The sequence below is a fragment of the Ovis aries genome, chromosome 2, assembly GCF_016772045.2.
Source record: "Ovis aries strain OAR_USU_Benz2616 breed Rambouillet chromosome 2, ARS-UI_Ramb_v3.0, whole genome shotgun sequence".
Taxonomy (NCBI): Eukaryota; Metazoa; Chordata; class Mammalia; order Artiodactyla; family Bovidae; genus Ovis; species Ovis aries.
Window position 1 is genome coordinate 242,269,275 of NC_056055.1, and position 17,366 is coordinate 242,286,640.

Here is a 17,366-nt window from a genome sequence, read left to right on the forward strand (position 1 = left end):
TGCTATATTAATCATAGGTAGGCCCTTGCCAGGGATTCCTATTCCATAATCCTAAACTTGATTGATCTCTTCCAGGCACAGATGAATGGGTACTAGTATTATACAGACACCCCTTTTCGGGTAGGGTCTGTGTGTCCTACCAGTAGCCATGATTTAAAAATATATGTTAATTTCAGACAGAGCCTGATGGCAAATCCACCCTCCTCGTGCTAAGCAGAACAGTGTTTAATTGTGATGAAATTGTGAAAAATTAGCACTGTTTCCTTATTACCTTGATCAGGCACCAGACCAGGGATATTTCACAGATTTTTCAGTGAAAGGAAGATTTTTCAGTGAAAGTCAGAGATTTTTCAGTGAAAGGAAGTGCAGTTTGCAGAGACCACCTTGTTCAGGGGGATAAGCCCTCCTACACATGCCCTCTGTTGCATGCTTGAAGCTGCAGTGAGCTCTGCCTGACCTTCCTGCTCTGGAAGCCTCTCCTCCACATCAGTCACCAGCACCCCTTCCTCAGGCGTCTGCAGGGCATACGGGTGGGAAGTGCAAACCGGTGGCCGCACAGACAGCACACCAGGCTCCCCTTGAAGATATGGCATTTCTGACCTCATTTAATCACCATAATCACCATGAGCTAAGTCCTACCGTTACCCCCACTTTTCAGACAATGAACCCTGAGATGTAAAGAGGGTAAAGTAACTTGCATAGTCAAGGTCAGGCGGAGTGAGGACCACCCAGGCGGCAGGTCCTAGCTCCCAGACTGTTTCCCAGCATCTTTGCGGGGGCGGGGGGGGGGGGGCGGATGGGAGGGGGAGCAGGAGGCATGGAGAACGCACCCCCTCCCCTGAACGCCCCCCACCACCTTCAGCTTGGTGGGGCAGTAATGGATGTGCACATCTGATCAGTGTCCTTTCCAGACCCCAGAGCCCCTCAAAAGTCAGTCGAATGAGTGACCCCATCTCAAGTCCAGGCCTTTGTCATCGAGTCAGGGTAACTCACGCCGTCCACCTTACACTGTTTTGCCACATCGCCTCTGTTCTGTTCCTAGAACATACATACAGGCTGCCAGTCGGTTATGCCTGTATCCTGGCTCCTTAGCCCAGCCCTGGCCCTCAGCAGGCTTGAGCGTGTGCCTGCTGAATTGACTTTTTGCCCACATTCAACTCGGGATTTCCAGGGACTGCTAATGAGCTGCCACCAGATTCAATAAGGAGGCATGCATGCTCAGTTGCTCAGTCATGTCCGACTCTTTGCCACCCCACGGACTGTAGCCCACCAGGCCCCTCTGTCCATGGAACTCTCCAGGCAAGAATACTGATGGGGTTGCCATTTCCTGCTCCGGGGGATTTTCCTGACCCAGGGATCAAAACTGTGTGTCTTGTGTCTCCTGCGTTGGCAGGCAGGCTCTTTTAGCCCTGCACTACCTGGGAAGCCCTAACAAAGAGGAGGGTTCTGCAAGAGAGGGCCATGCTCAGAGATGAGGCCCATGTAATCTGACGCTTTGAAAATGCAGGTTTGGCTTCTCTTGTCTGTGTTTCCAACCCAGCCAGGCCAGTGATGGGCAAAGAACTTTGATGGCAGACATTAGTGTATGGAGTTGGGAGGTGGTGGGGAGGAAGGGGAAGAAAGCAGAAAAGAAGAAGGGTGTCTTACAAGGGGCACATCTCAGAACTGTAGACAGTTTGAACCAGAAGGGCTTCAGTGACCCCTGAATCTCTGGGCACAGCAGAGGGGCCCCATCTGTGACAGCATCCCATGCTGACGCCCTTTGGTGGAGCAGGTAAAAAGGAGTTGCTGCTGCTTTTCTTTTTTTTAATGATTTTTTCACATTAATTTTTATTGGCGTATAGTTGCTTTCCAACATTGTGTTTCTGCTGTACAGCAAAGTGAATCGGCTATGTGTATACATATACCCCCCTTTTTGTGGATTTCCTTCCCATTGAGGTCACCCTGCGCACTGAGCAGAGGTCACCCTGCGCACTGAGCAGAGTTCCCTGTGCTGTGCAGTGGGTTCTCGTTAGTTATCTATTCTGTACACAGTATCAATAGTGTACAAACGTCAATCCCAGTCTCCCAATTCATCCATCCCCTCCGCTTTCCCCCTTGGAATCCATGCTTTTGTTCTCTATGCCTGTGTCTCTATTTCTGCTTTGTAGATAAGATGCTTTATACCAATCTTTTCAGACTCCACATATGTATGTCAATCCATAATATGTGTTTTTCTGTTGCTGCTTTACTTAAGTTTGTATGACAGTCTCTAGGTCCATGCATGTCTCTGCACATGACCCAATTTGTCCCTTTGCGTGACTGAGTGGTATTCCAGTGTATATAGGTAGCCCACTCCTTCTTTATCCCTCCCTCTGTCAGTGACACTTGGCTGGCTTCCGTGTCCTGACTGTTGTAAGGAGTGCTGCAGTGAACCTTGGGCTGCACGTATCTTCTCAAATTATGGCTTTCTCTGGGTGGGGAGTTGCTGCTTGAAGCCACTGCCAACTCGGGCCTCCTTTCCCTGGACTCCTCGTGGAGGCCCAGAGTGCAAACCCTAGGTCTTGACACTGCACTTGCCTCTTCGCAGGTTCACAGATGAGGAGACGGAGGCCCAGTGAGGGGATGTGCCCTGGGGGCGGACGCTGGCTCTCCTGTCTGCTGGCCCGTGCTTGCCTTGCCACTGTGGCCACATGAGCCTGTAAAAAGGCTTTCTAGCCTTCGATGAAGTCAATAGGCAGACGGATGCTTTGCCGAGACCCTGAGACCAGAGGCATTTGTAAAAGGAGCTTGCTCCCTCAGGAACCCACATTTCTGAGCAGTTTTGCCAGTGGGTTAAGCACAGGCCAGGGCTCTGTCTCCACCCCCAGTGTGTCGTCCTCCGGTTGTATACCTCCAGCCCTTCAGCAGAAGCCTAGTTTCTGCTCATCTAGTGCACGCCTGAGAACACGAGCTAGCCACCCCTAAGCTGACCGAAACAGGGTAGACATCCCTGAAGGCTCAAAAGGCAGCTCTAGTGGGAGCTTCGGCCAGTGATCCAGCAGAGACCACATTTTCCAATCTGGAAATGGGTTTGCAAACCTGAAAGTCTTGGTTGGACAGAGCCTATGAAATCAAGACTAAAGAACCCAGGCTGTGTGCAAATGTAACTGGCTCCAGGATGTGGGTCACTAGCCTCTCCCATACCCCTCCAAACCCTCTAGGGTGAGGAGGTCAATGCCCAGCTCCCTCTCTTCCCCTCCTCCTCACCACCTCTTTAAATCTGTCCCAGGGTTGAATGATCGTTGATCTGTGTCTGGCCCTTGGCAAGTGCTAAGGCTGCCCATGGGACTTGTGTGTGTGCACGCTCAGTCATGTCTGACTCTTATCAACCCCATGGACTGTAGACCACCAGGCTCCTCTGTCCCTGGAATTCTCCAGGCAAGAATATTGGAGTGCTTTGCCATTTCCTGCTCCAGGGGATCTTCCTGACCCAGGGATCGAACCCCCTTCTGTCTCCTGTGTTGGCAGGTGGATTCTTTACCACTTTGACACCTGGGAAGCCCCTCCTTCCAAAGGGTGCTTAAAGTGCATTTCCACCCAATGTTGCCTGTGTGTCTTAGGTGGGGGGTGGGAGGACATTGGCCTGGCATTTCTCACTCCATCCTTACTCTGAAGGTCTTTTAACCCCAGAGGGAAGGTCCTAGTTTCACTGAGGCTATTGCGGACTAGTAATGATGAAGCTGATGGGATGTCCATTGACTCATTCAATCCTCACGCTGTGATGAAGACCCAGGGTACAACAGGTGTACCCCTTGCCCAGATCTTCCCTTGTAACAAACACTCAAAAAGCAGTCAGTAGAGCTCAAATAAACAGTTCTCTTCCCTTCTCCCTCCATATACCCATTTTATTGGATTGGCTTACTGGATTTTCACCTTCTTAGTTTTCATCTTGGCCAAGAAGCCAAGGGCTGGCTGAGTTTGGGAGATGCCGAGAGGTCAGAACTCATCCACATCCTGTAATGTTAGTCACATGAACTGTTATCCCAGAGGTGAAAGATTGGACTGGCATTACCTTCCCAGGGGCCGTGTGCCACCTCTAACATTTGCTGGAGAACACTTGAATTCTTTGCAGCCGGACCTTTCCCTCTGGGCAGCCTGGAAACCTACTCAGTGTAGAGTGCAGGTGATGGTGTCTTGGCAAACCACCTCTCCCCTCCACAAAGAAAAGTCCTATGTATAGCATTTGCCAATGTCTGTGGTGTAAACACCCCCACCCTGGTCAGTTTCAAGCTACCACTAGCAACGTTTCTGAATATTTAAGTCGCCCTCATGAGCCACCACCAGCCAACCTGCTGCCTGGAGGCCCCTTCTAGGATATTCACTAAGTGCAAAGAGCACGCTCTCCCTCCAGGGTAAGAGATGACAGTTCTCATCCTATTTGTCCGAGACGCAAACCAGTTTGCAATGTGGTGCAATTAAAATATGATTAAGGTCCAGTAGGGTTGTCAGATTTAGCAAGTAAAAATACAGGATTCCTAACTAATTTAGAATTTCAGATAAATAACAAACTGTTTTGTATAGTTCAGTTCAGTTCAGTTCAGTTGCTGAGTCATGTCCGACTCTTTGTGATCCCATGAATCGCAGCACGCCAGGCCTCCCTGTCCATCACCAACTCCCAGAATTTGCTCAAACTCATGTCCATTGAGTCAGTGATGCCATCCAGCCCTCTCATCCTCTGTCGTCCCCTTCTCCTCCTGCCCCCAATCCCTCCCAGCATCAGAGTCTTTTCCAATGAGTCAACTTTTCACATGAGGTGGCCAAAGTACTGGAGTTTCAGCTTTAGCATCATTCCTTCCAAAGAAATCCCAGGGCTGATCTCCTTCAGAATGGACTGGTTGGATCTCCTTGCAGTCCAAGGGACTCTCAAGAGTCTTCTCCAACACTACAGTTCAAAAGCATCAATTCTTTGGCGCTCAGCCTTCTTCACAGTCCAACTCTCACATCCATACATGACCACAGGAAAAACCATAGCCTTGACTAGATGGACCTTAGTCGGCAAAGTAATGTCTCTGCTTTTGAATATGCTATCTAGGTTGCTCATAACTTTTCTTCCAAGGAGTAAGTGTCTTTTAATTTCATGGCTGCAGTCACCATCTGCTGTGATTTTGGAGCCCAAAAAATAAAGTCTGACACTGTTTCCACTGTTTCCCCATCTATTTCCCATGAAGTGATGGGACCAGATGCTATGATCTTCGTTTTCTGAATGAGGCTTTTTAGTTCCTCTTCACTTTCTGCCATAATGGTGGTGTCATCTGCATATCTGAGGTTATTGAGATTTCTCCCGGCAATCTTGATTCCAGCTTGTGTTTCAAGTGTATCCCAAATATTGATTGGGCCCTAGTCATACTAAAACAGTGTTTTGCTGTTTATCTGAAATTCACATTTGACCGGGCAGGGTGGGATGGAGCGGCCCTGAAGGCTTGTGCTTTGGCTGGCAACCCTAGCCCCTCAGACTCACAGAGGTGGGCAGAAAATTCTTGTGGGCTGGCTGATCCTGGTATCGGGAGTGTGGCAGGAGACTGGGGTCTGGAGATGTACAAGACTCTTTTTTCTTTGAACCTAGAAAAATCACATTTCCTGTTTCAGCTTTCCCTCCCTGGAGGGACTCCGGAAGCTGCAAGGTACCCAAAGGCATTTAGTGCAGTATCTTCAATTTACATGTGAGGAAACTGAAGTCTAGAGAGTTCAAGATCACTTAGACAGCACCAGCAGCGATGCTAGAATTCCTGATTCCAAACTCAGTGGGACTGTTTTTCCTTCTATCATGCACATTTTATCCTACACTCATCTGAGAGTTAGTTGGTCTTAATGGTCAAGAGCAGACTCTCCTGGATTCAGATTCAGGCTCTGACCATTACTAGCTTCATGACCTTGAACCTCATCCCTTTGGGTTCTGTCTTCTCATCTTTAACGTGGGGATTAAATGCGTGAGTGAGTCTAGCACAGTGCCCGGCATGCAGTGACCATCAATAAACACGTCCATCCTGCAAACAGCCCCCTAGAAAAAGCCTCTTTCTTGTTCCTCTTCTTGTAGCCCCTCACATCGCACCCACAGGCCAGGGTTCTGGTTGGGCCGCATCTCCCCGCAGCCTGCCTCATCTCCCCCCCATCCCCCCTGCCACCCTCCAGTAGTCAGCCCCCTCTCTGTCCACTAGGAATCGTCATCACTGCAAGGTAGGAGTCAGCCTCCCTGCCCCCACCTCGACAGAGCAAGACTCAAAGGCTTCACTGCATTTAAAACAGCACAGGAGAACCTGCTCTGTGTGTGTGGTTTCTGGTTTTTGTTGCTGTTCTTTTTGAACACTCTGCATCTTTGTTGCGGCGTCCGGGCTTCTCTCACTGAGGTGTACAGGCTTCTGCAGCGCAGCGCTGGCTCTAGTTGTGGTAGGAGGACCTAGTTGCTCCAGGGCACATGGAATCTTAGTTCCCCAACCAGGCATTGAACCCACACCCCCTGCACTGGAATGTGGATTCTTAACCACTGGACTACCAGCGAAGTCCCAGAAGAATCTTAACAGCCCCGATGACCATATCCTTATATTAACCCATCATCACACACGGCTGGATCCAGACTGGAGAGTCTGGGGAGGGCCCCACGGAGACTTGAGCTCTCTTTCTGCTCTGCGAAAGGCAGTAGGGATGGCTGGGGCCAAGAGGAGCTGGGTGGCAGACCTTGGAGGTAGTGAGGAGAGTCAGACTGCTCAGGTTTAAACTTATGCTTCCCCGTCTATTAGCTGTGGCCCCAACATCTCTGGGCCTCACTTTCGTTATAATGGACCCGATAGTATTTCTACTGCAAAAAGCTATACACCGTCACATAACACTGAATTCAGGTGCTGCCACTGACGCAGTGGGACCCTGGGGCAAGTTCATCTCCATGGGCCTCAGTGTCTCCATCTATAAAATGGGGGCATCCCTTTCTCATTGGAGGATTAAATGGGACAACCTTTGAAAAGCTCCTGGCACCAAGGAGGCACCCAGTAAACCCTCGAGACAGAGGAGCATCCTTGTTGTTTCATGTCGCTTTCTTCGCCAACTTCTGTCAACATTTACCTCCCCCTGGTAACCAGCCCAGGAAATGAGATGCAAACCCAATTAACTGCAGCAGCAGAAATGAGCTTAGAAATCAAGCTTTTGTTTGTTTCTGTCTAACACACCCACATCACTGAGCACTTGAGCCCCATGAGCCCACCTCTTTTTGTCTGAGAGTTAGAGATGGTCTTGTTTGGAATGAAGGTGGTTTTCGTTTCGCTTTGCTTTATAAACAGAAACACTCCCTGGTTTCTCCTTTGAAAGGCTGGGGAGGAAGCTGAGTCAGGTGGGGTGTGGTGAACGTGAAATCGGTCACCCTTCTCTCGCCCCGGATTTGGCAGACCCAGTTCAGCCCACGCTGACCTGCACAGCGCCGATGTACTCAGGATCCGTTTTTCTGCTCGTGCCTCTATTGGCACGAAGAAACCATAGCATCCTGCTAGAATGCAGTACAGAATAGTGGAAAGAACAAGGGCTGTGATTGGTTGGGGAGGGGGCAGGCAGGGGGCCGGTCCCAGACCTGAGCTGGAGTCCCGGCCCCAGCACTTGTGAACTGCGATGGTGACGGGGCAGGTCAGGAATTGGTGGAGCTGGGCTGTCATCCGGGAGGTAGCATCTCCGCCTGTCTGGGAGGATTCCAATGAAGCTTAGGGTTAATGGATGTAAAACTTGCAGAAAAGCACCGTGGAATGGAAAGTCTTGCGATGACACCATGCTCCCTTCCCTTTCAGGATGATATCCCAGGCCCGGGGTTCTACAACGTCATTCACCAGTCCCCTGTGATCGACAGCGTGTCATTGTCCAAGAAAGGGACATGCACTTTCCCTTCTATGGTGAGAGCCCCTTCTCTGAATAAGGGCACTAACTGCTCAGTACTTTGCTTCCTTCCTTAATCACATATTGGACATCCGGGCCCTTTTCTCCACAGACCTGTGGTTCTAATTAGGAGAGTAATGGTCTGCCCAGGTTTCATGCAGGTAAACTGGAGCCTAGATCTCTAAGTAATTTTTTTCCCCCACTGCTACCCACTCCCTGAGTGGGAAGAGAAGCTAGAAGCATATTCAGAACCTGATCATCCAAAATCAATTTTGTCAGCATGGAGTGGACTCCTAAACCGAGACAAAATTCTTATGATACATCTTGCCCTAGCAGGACTTTTTACACCTCTTAGTCTAACTGGGTTATTCGAGTTATTGAGAAATCTGACGGGACCTAAAAGAAAGCAGACAGCAGGCCGGGAATTTAGGAATATTCCTCTCCTCTCCATTTCTCTTCTTTGTAAGATGTGGGTCTTTATCTTTGTGGATGGCTCCAAACCTCAAGTAGCTAAATGAAGTGCCAGTGTCTCTGACCTGACCTGGGCAAGGATAGTCTTTATTTGAACATCTATCTGTTGATAAGATAAAATAGATACGACAAGGGGAGTCAAAGTAGGGTAAGACTCTCTGAGGTAGGAAAGTGAAAAAGAAAGCAAATCCAAACTCCAGCATCAATAAGATGCCTGTGCCATCTGTCCCTTTAAGAGTTATAATAATCTCTTGCAAACATGTATTATGATACTTGACACTGGAATAGATTTAAAACACTCGCACACATACACAAAGAGACCATTTAAGTCACACTGAATGCAGCCACTCATTGGAATTCGAGCTTGACCGAGCTGAATGCTCAAGGAGCAAACCGATTTGGGAGTTAACTCCTCACCAGCTAAGATGTTCGGGCTGCACAAGCCCCGAGCCAGTTCACAAATCAGCCGCACATCTACCTCCAGCCCTGTGAGTAACGAGACTACAAAGCAATGGGCCAAAGACATGCCCTCTCACAATGGCCTGGCACTAGAGACAAGACTTAAGACCTGATCCTGACTCAGCTCTGGGTTCAACCTCGATGTGACCTCAAGCACGTCACCCTCTGTGTCCCAGTTGCCTCACAGAGTGAAGACTCCCCAGAGGCCCTGGGCAAATTGACGTTGCAATGATTGAAATAGTCTTTGAAACTGCAGAGCCTTATAAACATGTTCAGTGTTATGATTGTTGCCACCTGAGTCACAAACAATACTTCCTGCAACACCTAGGTTTTCTCTCTGAGAGCTTTGCCAAATAGTGGCAATGCCCACTCCTCCCTGGTGCCAGAGCAGGTGCTGAATCAGAGCACACCATCAATTCCCTGCTAGGCTGTACGTGCAGTAACTTTCCAAATGACCAGGCTGGGCCGTCTGGAGGAGAAGGGGCCCAAGGGCAGATCTGTGTGTGACAGGATCTAATCAGGTCTTTACCAAATTCAGACCAAACCCCAAAGACGCTGAGCTGTTGAGGCTTCTTCTTCCTGCTGTGACGGATATAGGGGTTGATATTTATGTTTCTAAACACATGAGTCCCTGTATCCTCGGGCAGGGGCCCTAAGTGGAGCTCTATCAGGAGCTTCCCACGTTTCGCCTAGTTCCTTCCAGAACTGGTCGCCAATTTCATTCCTCCACCCCTTCTTTTGTGCCTTTCACATTTAGCGGCTTTTGTTTCCAGATCCTGGACCCTAGAGGGATTGAGAGCAGCCCCCATCAGAAAGGGCTTCCCTGTGGCTCAGCGGTAAAGAATCCACCTGCAGTTTAAGTGATTCAGGTGTGATGCCTGGATCGGGAGGATCCCCTGAAGGAGGAAACGGCAACCCACTCCAGTGTTCTTGCCTGAGAAATCCCATGGACAGAGGAGTCTGGCAGGCTACAGTCCATGCGGTCACAAAAGGGTCAGACACGACTTAGTGACTAAAAACAGCCACCACCACATCAGAGAAAGGTCCGCCTTACTGATGCTGGTGTGGCCGTCAGAAGCGTGACTCCCGGTGGCGCTGACCAAAAAATGCTGTGGGTCAGTACATTTTAGAAACTTCTGGATGACTATTGGAGCAACTGCACCCAGCCTTTTGAGAGGACCTGTCCTCCCTCTAAATTCAAATAATCTGGAGAGCTTCATGACTATACTCCACAGCTTTGTTCCAGAATTATTCACAGGACTGGGTAGGAAGTCAAATGAGGCAGGTGTGTGTGTGTGGGGGGGGGGGGCGGCTGGGTATTTCCATGGCTTTTCTGTATATGTGCGGAGTCTTCAGTGTCTCTGGAAAGGCTGTTATGTGCTGGAGAGAGGTTCATGAATGCCAGCATGTGGCTAGGTTGGAGACCGGAGGCCTGGCAATTAAAAGAAAGCCAAGGCGTAGGCTGATGAGTGAGTGTCATTTCAGCTAGACTCAGACTAATTCTCTTGTGATGATTGATGAAACTTTGCCTCAGATGGGAATTTTTTGGAGCAGTTTTTCCTAAAGAGAATGTTAGTAGGTATTCTAAGCCAAGAAGATCCTATGATGGAAGAAATTTGGGAATGGCTGTTTCAACACAGGCAGATTTCTTTATTGCCGGCCTTCTCAGTGCATGCTCTACTCCAGTGTGTGTTATGAATCTTCAGAATGGTGTGAGGCTTCTCAAGCTTATTTGACCCTGGAACTATCTCCCTGCTGCTGCTGCTGCTGCCACCAACGCAACCTTATCTCATAGAACTGGAAGGCCAAGGAACACACTTTGGAAAATAGTGCTTTGTTTATTTTTTTTTTTTCAGGGGTCCTACAACATATAATATTTTAAAAGTTAGATAAATCTTACATTTAATAATTTCACAATTAAAATGGATTTTTAAATTTCCCTAGTAGTAAACCACCTACCAAAACACAAAACAAAACAAATTTATCTTCAATTGTGAAGGTGAAAAATATTTTTGGAAAGATAATTTACCACAAGAATCTGTTTTGTCCCCACCAAAAAAAATGTACCTGAACTTTAAACAAAACTCACATTTTATTTAAGTTGAAATAAACTATACAAAATTGATTTTCTTCACCAAAACCAGCAGCAATGTTTTCTGTATTATTCCTAGATAAACCGCAAAACGCTTATTTTTGTAGGTTTGCTAGATGTTGCTTGTAAATCAAGATGAGGCAATAGATACAGTCATGGGAAAAGACAAAAGAAAACAGACAAAGCAGTTGTCAGTATCCATGGGCTCTGATCCTCTCTCGACCATGAAACTGAAGTGTTCAATATATAAGCTGCCAAAAAGCTTACGAAGATGTAGGCTCAATAAGGGAATGTGAGCAGCAACATCCAAATGGGGAACAACAGCGGCAGGCTCTTCCATTCAAACTTTGACTACAATGTATTGCTTTCACTTCAGGGAAATAGCGCTTTAGCAAAACACGCTTTGCCCAGTCTTTTGGCGACTCAGGAGAGACACGCTACACGCAGCAGCACTGAGGATGGTCTGACCTTGCACCCTTCTTCTCTGGAAGTTAGCAGGAGAGCAGAGGTGTGTCTGTACCGATGAGCACAGGCGGTTTCAGATAGTGATTCTTCCTGAGCTAAAACTTCCCATAGGCATGTATCAGCTGCTCATCTTGTAGCCGAGAACACGTGGCTGTGACTCCTCTCAGCCCACTCTTCCTCGGAATGGGTGTCTGATCCGTATCGTCTCGTGGAGGTTCCACCACTTCGCTAGCTGAGGAAGTTTGGGGTCCTCGTCTGTAAAGCGGGGATAATCATAATTTCCTCGAGCCAGGCTTGTCATTCGGATTCGATGGAACATCCCCCGCAAAGTACTCAGTTAACTATTGCCCCAAATGCACAGCTAAAGTGAGTCCAAGGCTGGGGTGACCTTACTCCTGGAAACATCGATGGATCCTTGCAAGTAGGAGGAGGCAGAACTGGGACTCGAGCCCAGGCCGGACGCTGGACAGAGCAGCCCTGCTTCTGGTGGCAGGTGGTGGCCCATGACCCAGATGGCGAGAAGCATGGCCGGCATGCACAGAGAGGAGTCAGCTGGGCTGCTCAGGCCTTCCCAGCCTCCTCTGCTTTCTGTGTTTGTGTGGTTATTGACCCCTGTCAAGTGGAGGAAACCAAGGGCAATTTTCTCAAGCTTTTAACCATAAAATAATGAAAAAACAAGTTGTTGTTTTTTTTAAATCAGACTTCAATACTTACCATACTATCCCAGGGTAAGGTGATGTTATCACCTAGTTTTTATGGCTTTTGTCCCTTTTCATTTGGCAAACATTGATTCTGTTTGTTTTTTTAACTGAAAATAGTTAATCATGGCTTTCTGGAAGGAGTAGGATTGGTTTCTGTTGAAACAGCAGGAAAAAAAAATTGTGAGGTTTTATGAAATCAGTGGCTTGGTGGGGGATGGGAGGCATAGGTAGGAGGCAAGCCCTGGGACCTCTCAGGCGCGAGAAGCAAACTTCTTATTTAGGAAATTCAGATTATTTAACCTTAGAAACAAGAAGTGAGAGTTTCACTCAAAGGAAAAACCAAGGTTGGAAGAAGAAAGCAGAAAGCTTCCCATCATATAAATCACCCACCAGCTGATGAGTCAAGTGTAAGTGGCCTGAAACGGGATTGGGTGGAAATGCTTTTATGGCAAAATTACTTTTGCCAAGTCCCAAACATAAGATGAATAATTCGAGTTAGTTTACAGAAGTTAATACATGCCTGAACTTGCATTTTCCAAGACCAAATCCTCAAAGCCCGAGGTCATTTTATCTGTGTTATCTGCCAGGGTTTCACCTTTTATGAAATGTTTTTAGACCTGGTGCTGAGCACCATCTTTCTGATACCTGTCCTTGGAAGCCATAAGATACACGATGATGTGGATTCCTTTGACTTTCTCCTCGCAGTGTGCCCGACTGGACACCATCGTTTCTAAATACCCGGCAGCTAACGCGTACACTATCCCATCTCATCTTGTTTCAAAGAAAGACTTCAGCAATTCCTGTTCCAGCATGTTCCAGTTGCCAAGCTGTGAGAAAGTGCTCAAATATGAAACCCCAGCACCAAACCAGTACAATGTAAGAACACTTCTTATGCTTCTTAGACATATATTGAGTGAATGGTTTACTAAAAATAGAAGAAGGGATGTGGGGAGCTTTGGAAAATAGCCTTTAACCTAACTGGTAAGTTAGCTAGCATTTGTTGACTATGCAGTGGCTACACGAAGCCGTGCAAGGCTCTCATAGGGAATTTTCTGAACCCAGGGAAAGCTGTGGGCAACACGGAGGTCAGTATGGAGCTGTGGAAAAACCTCTGCCCTGGAAAACTCTTACTGTAGTCGCTCCTATCACAGACATGAAATTAAAAGATGCTTGCTCCTTGGAAGGTAAGCTAATATGATAAACCTAGACAGTGTATTAAAAAGCAGAGACTTCAGTTTATCAACAAAGGTCCATAGAGTCAAAGCTGTGGTTTTTCCAGTAGTTGTATACGGATGTGAGAGTTGGACCATAAGTAAGGCTGAGTGCCAAAGGATTGATGCTTTCCAATTGTGGTGTTGGAAAAAACTCTTGAGAGTCCCTTGGACAGCAAGGAGGTTGAACCAGTCAATTCTAAAGGAAATCAACTCTGAATATTCATTGGAAGGACTGTTGCTGAAGCTGAAGCTTTAATACTTTGGCCACCTGATGCAAAGAGCCGACTTATTAGAAAAGACTGATGGTGGGAAAGATTGAAGCCAAAAGGAGAAGGGGACTACAGAATATGAGATTGTTAGATAGCATCACTGACTCAGTGGACATGAATCTGAGCAAACTCCAAGAGACAGTGAAGGACAGGGAAGCCTGGCATGCTGCAGTCCATGGGGTTGGACACAACTTAGCAACTAAACAACAACCTATCACATAACTTTCTGGGACGGTTTTCTCATCTGTAACAGTGATTGTATTATTCACTTACTTTTTAGATTGTTACAGGGAAAATAAACTTATATCTTTCCATATCGGAAAACTGGTTCCTTTAACAGTAGTGCTTCTCCAGGGCTTCCCTGATAGTTCAGTTGGTAAAGAATCTGCCTGCAATGCAGGAGACCCCAGTTACATTCCTAGGTCGGGAAGATCTGCTGGAGAAGGGATAGGCTACCCACTCCAGTATTCTTGGGCTTCCCTTGTGGCTCAACTGGTAAAGAATCCGCGTGCAATGCAGAAGACCCGGGTTAGATCCCTGGGTTGGGAAGATTCCCTGGAGAAGGGAGAGGCTGCCCGCTCCAGTATTCTGGCCTGGTGGATTCCCTGGACTGTGTAGTCCATGGGGTCGCAAAGAGTCGGGCACGACCGAACTACTTTCCCTTTCAGTGCGTCTCTAGTTCCCATCACTTTGTAGTTGCTTAAGCAGAACAGTGTGGTTAATGGGTGAGAGATGGGCTTGGGTTCAGATCTTGACTCTGCCATTTTCTACGTGTGTGTGGCTTTGGGCAAGTCCATTAACCTTTCAGGACTCAGTTTATTGATCTGTAAAGTGGGGTTATGGGGCTATGCCCTCCCATGTGGCACTAGTGGTAAAGAACCCACTTGCCAGTGCAGGAGATGTAGGAAACATGGGTTCGATCCCTGGATCAGGAAGATCCCCTGGAGGAGGGCACGGCAACCCTCTCTAGTATTCTTACCTGGAGAATGCCTTGGTCAGTGGAGCCTGGTGGGCTACAGCCCATAGGGTTGAAAAGAGTCAGACACAACTGAAGTAACTTAGTTGGAACACACGCAAAGTGGGGTTTCACGTCCACTCCCTAATGCTATTAAACCAGGTAGCCTAGGCCTAGTGCTTATTTAGCACAGCCCCTGGCGCATGAGGATTCCACAATACACAGAAATCAGTAGAACTGTCTTTGGGGAAGTCAAGATCCCTCTCAGGTTTCAGTTGTAAAATGGAATTAATGATATTTGCCCAACAGGGTTATTATCAGAAGTAGATGAGAGCACAATATGAAAGCACTCTGAAATACCTAAGACATGAATTGCACATAAGGCAGTTACATTATTAAGCTATAATTTCCAAATATTTTGGTCTTAGAATGCTTCAGTTTAAATCTCCTTTTTCTTTTATGGTACTTATAGATAATGGTTATTTTTCCAACTACAAAGATCCTGCCCACCTTCTTCAGTGGATCCAACCAATTATAACGTGCTCAAAGCAATATAAGTGCCTGTTAGGCCAGCACTGTCCAAAAGAAATACAACAGGAGCCACAGAAGTAATTTGTTTCCCTAGTTGTTTGGGTTCCTCAGTTGCTGAGTCGTGTCTGACTTTTTGCAACCCTGTGGGCTGCAGCACGCCAGGCTCCTCTGTCCTCCATTATTCCCCAGAGTTTGCTTAAATTCATGTCTGTTGAGTCAGTGATGCTATCTAAACCTCTTGTCCTCTGCCGCCTTCATTCTCCCTTTGCCTACAATCTTTCCCAGCATCTGGGTTTTTTCCAATGAGTCGGCTCTTCACATCAAGTGACCAAAGTTTGAAGCTTCAGTTTCAGCAGCAGTCCTTCCAATGAACATTCAGGGTTGATTTCCTTTAAGATTGGTTGGTTTGATCTCCTTGTAGTCTAAGGGACACCCAAGAATCTTCTCCAGCACCACAATCAGAAAGCATCAATTCTTAAGTGCTCAGCCTTGTTTATGGTCCAATTCTCACATCCGTACATGACCACTGGAAAAACCATAACTTTGGCTATATGGACCTTTGTTGGCAGAGTGATGTCTCTGCTGTTTTCCTGGTAGCTACATTTAAAAGTAAAAAAGGAACAGGTAAAATTAGTGTTAATAATATATTCTATTTAACCCCGTATGTTCAAGATATTTCAATATCTAATCAATATAAAAATTACTAATTAAATGTTTTACATTCTTTCCCTAATATTAAATCTTTAAAATTCAGCATGTATTTTATACCTGCAGCCCGTCTGCATGTGGACCAGCCATGTGTCCAGCGTTCAATAGCTATATGTGGCCGGTAGCTTCTGTTTGGGATAGTATAGCTCCAGACACTCTTCTCCTAGGGTAATCAGAGCCTGAAAATAATACTGATGATGAGATGATGAAGCACTTCTCATGGCCTGTGTTCTGTTCTAAGAGTTGTGTATTCGTTGATTTCATACTCACAAGGACCTGGAAGTGGATTCTCTTATTTTCAATTTACAGAAGAGGAAGTTGAGGTTCAGAGAGGTGAAGGGACTTGCGCAAAGTCACTCAGCTTGAAGAGACCATTTGCACACCAGTGAGAACAGCTAGGTGCTGAGGTTTAAAACTGGGGAGTGATCAGAGTCTCCATGTTCCAGCCCTGCTGGGCTTCCTTTCATAAGTCGTGTGACTTCTCTGGGCCAGTGATATAATTTAGAATCCAGTGGGGAACTCAAGATGAGAAATAGTAGACCTGCAAGGAAAATAACTGCAAACTGTGGCCAGCTTTGAGGAAGACAAACAGCTGGCGCCTGAGAAAGAGAATATGTATGCGGTATGGAGGTAGGCATATATTTTAGACTGAGTGGTCAGAGAAGGTGAGTGCCCCCTCTCTGCGACCTACTGGGGGGAGCTGAAGGGTGCTCTAGTTAGCGCTTCATGCCTTCATGTCCCCAATCCACTGTTCCTTGAAGGCTCAGCTCCAATCCTGGTATGCAGTAAGCGTGCAATAAATGCTTATATCTTAAAGGCATAACTTCCTTTGTTAATCAAGGAACAACCACCCCCCAAGTCAGAACTCTGTCCTCCTGCCAACAGATCAATTTTAGTTTGCAGGTTTTTTGTTCATTATTGTTTTAATGTGGCTCTGAAAGTAAGACACACTCATCATAAGATACATCCAAGCATCACAGAAACCCACAAACCAGAAAGTAGAAGTCCCTTATCATTCTGCTCCTCAAACAGCCATCAAAAACCAGGGGCAACACGTGTATGCCTGTGGTTGATTCATACTGGTGTATGGCAAAAACCATCACAATATTGTAAAGTAATTATCCTCCAATTTAAATAAATAAATACATTACAAAACCAAACCGAACCAGGGGCAGTTTTGTTCATACTCTTGTCCTCTTCCCCCCCTCAGTTTTGGGATTATACTGTCCATCGTATGCATGCATTTCTTCTTAATAATATCTGAGGTTTTTCTTCCTCTTATGGCAATACAATCAATCTGTTTCGTTCTTTTTTAATCTGCCAGTGGAGCTGACTCTTTTCTTAGTCTAATGGTGAAATACACATGACATACAGTCAGTGTAGGTTTACAAAAATGTCCCCCTTTTCTGTTGCTCTTCTGTCTCGGCGAAGAATAAAGCTGAAGCAGTGTTTTGTCTACAGGAGGCTTTTTTCAGACCTGGAGAACAATGGTTGAGTCAACGGGCGAGCAGCAGAAATGCAGTAATCCTGTTAGCCACACTGTGCTTTGAGGCTGTCAAGGCCTCTCTCTGGCTTTGCTAAAGTGTAGTCCCCCAGATTCTCTGTTCGAAGCCTTTCCCTCGGGCCCTGTTA

At 46.9% G+C, this 17,366-nt stretch overlaps 1 protein-coding gene across 3 annotated transcripts in view; it reads left to right on the plus strand.

Annotated features, from left to right (window-relative positions):
* STPG1 (sperm tail PG-rich repeat containing 1) overlaps positions 1 to 17,366 on the plus strand; it is a 61,950-nt gene that overhangs the window by 19,716 nt on the left and 24,868 nt on the right. For all 3 annotated transcript variants that reach the window (XM_042244563.2, XM_042244565.2, XM_042244564.2), the window contains 2 exons: positions 7,785 to 7,886; positions 12,763 to 12,933. In XM_042244563.2, coding sequence (XP_042100497.1) covers positions 7,785 to 7,886; positions 12,763 to 12,933 — 273 coding nt within the window. The remainder of the gene's footprint in view (positions 1 to 7,784; positions 7,887 to 12,762; positions 12,934 to 17,366) is intronic.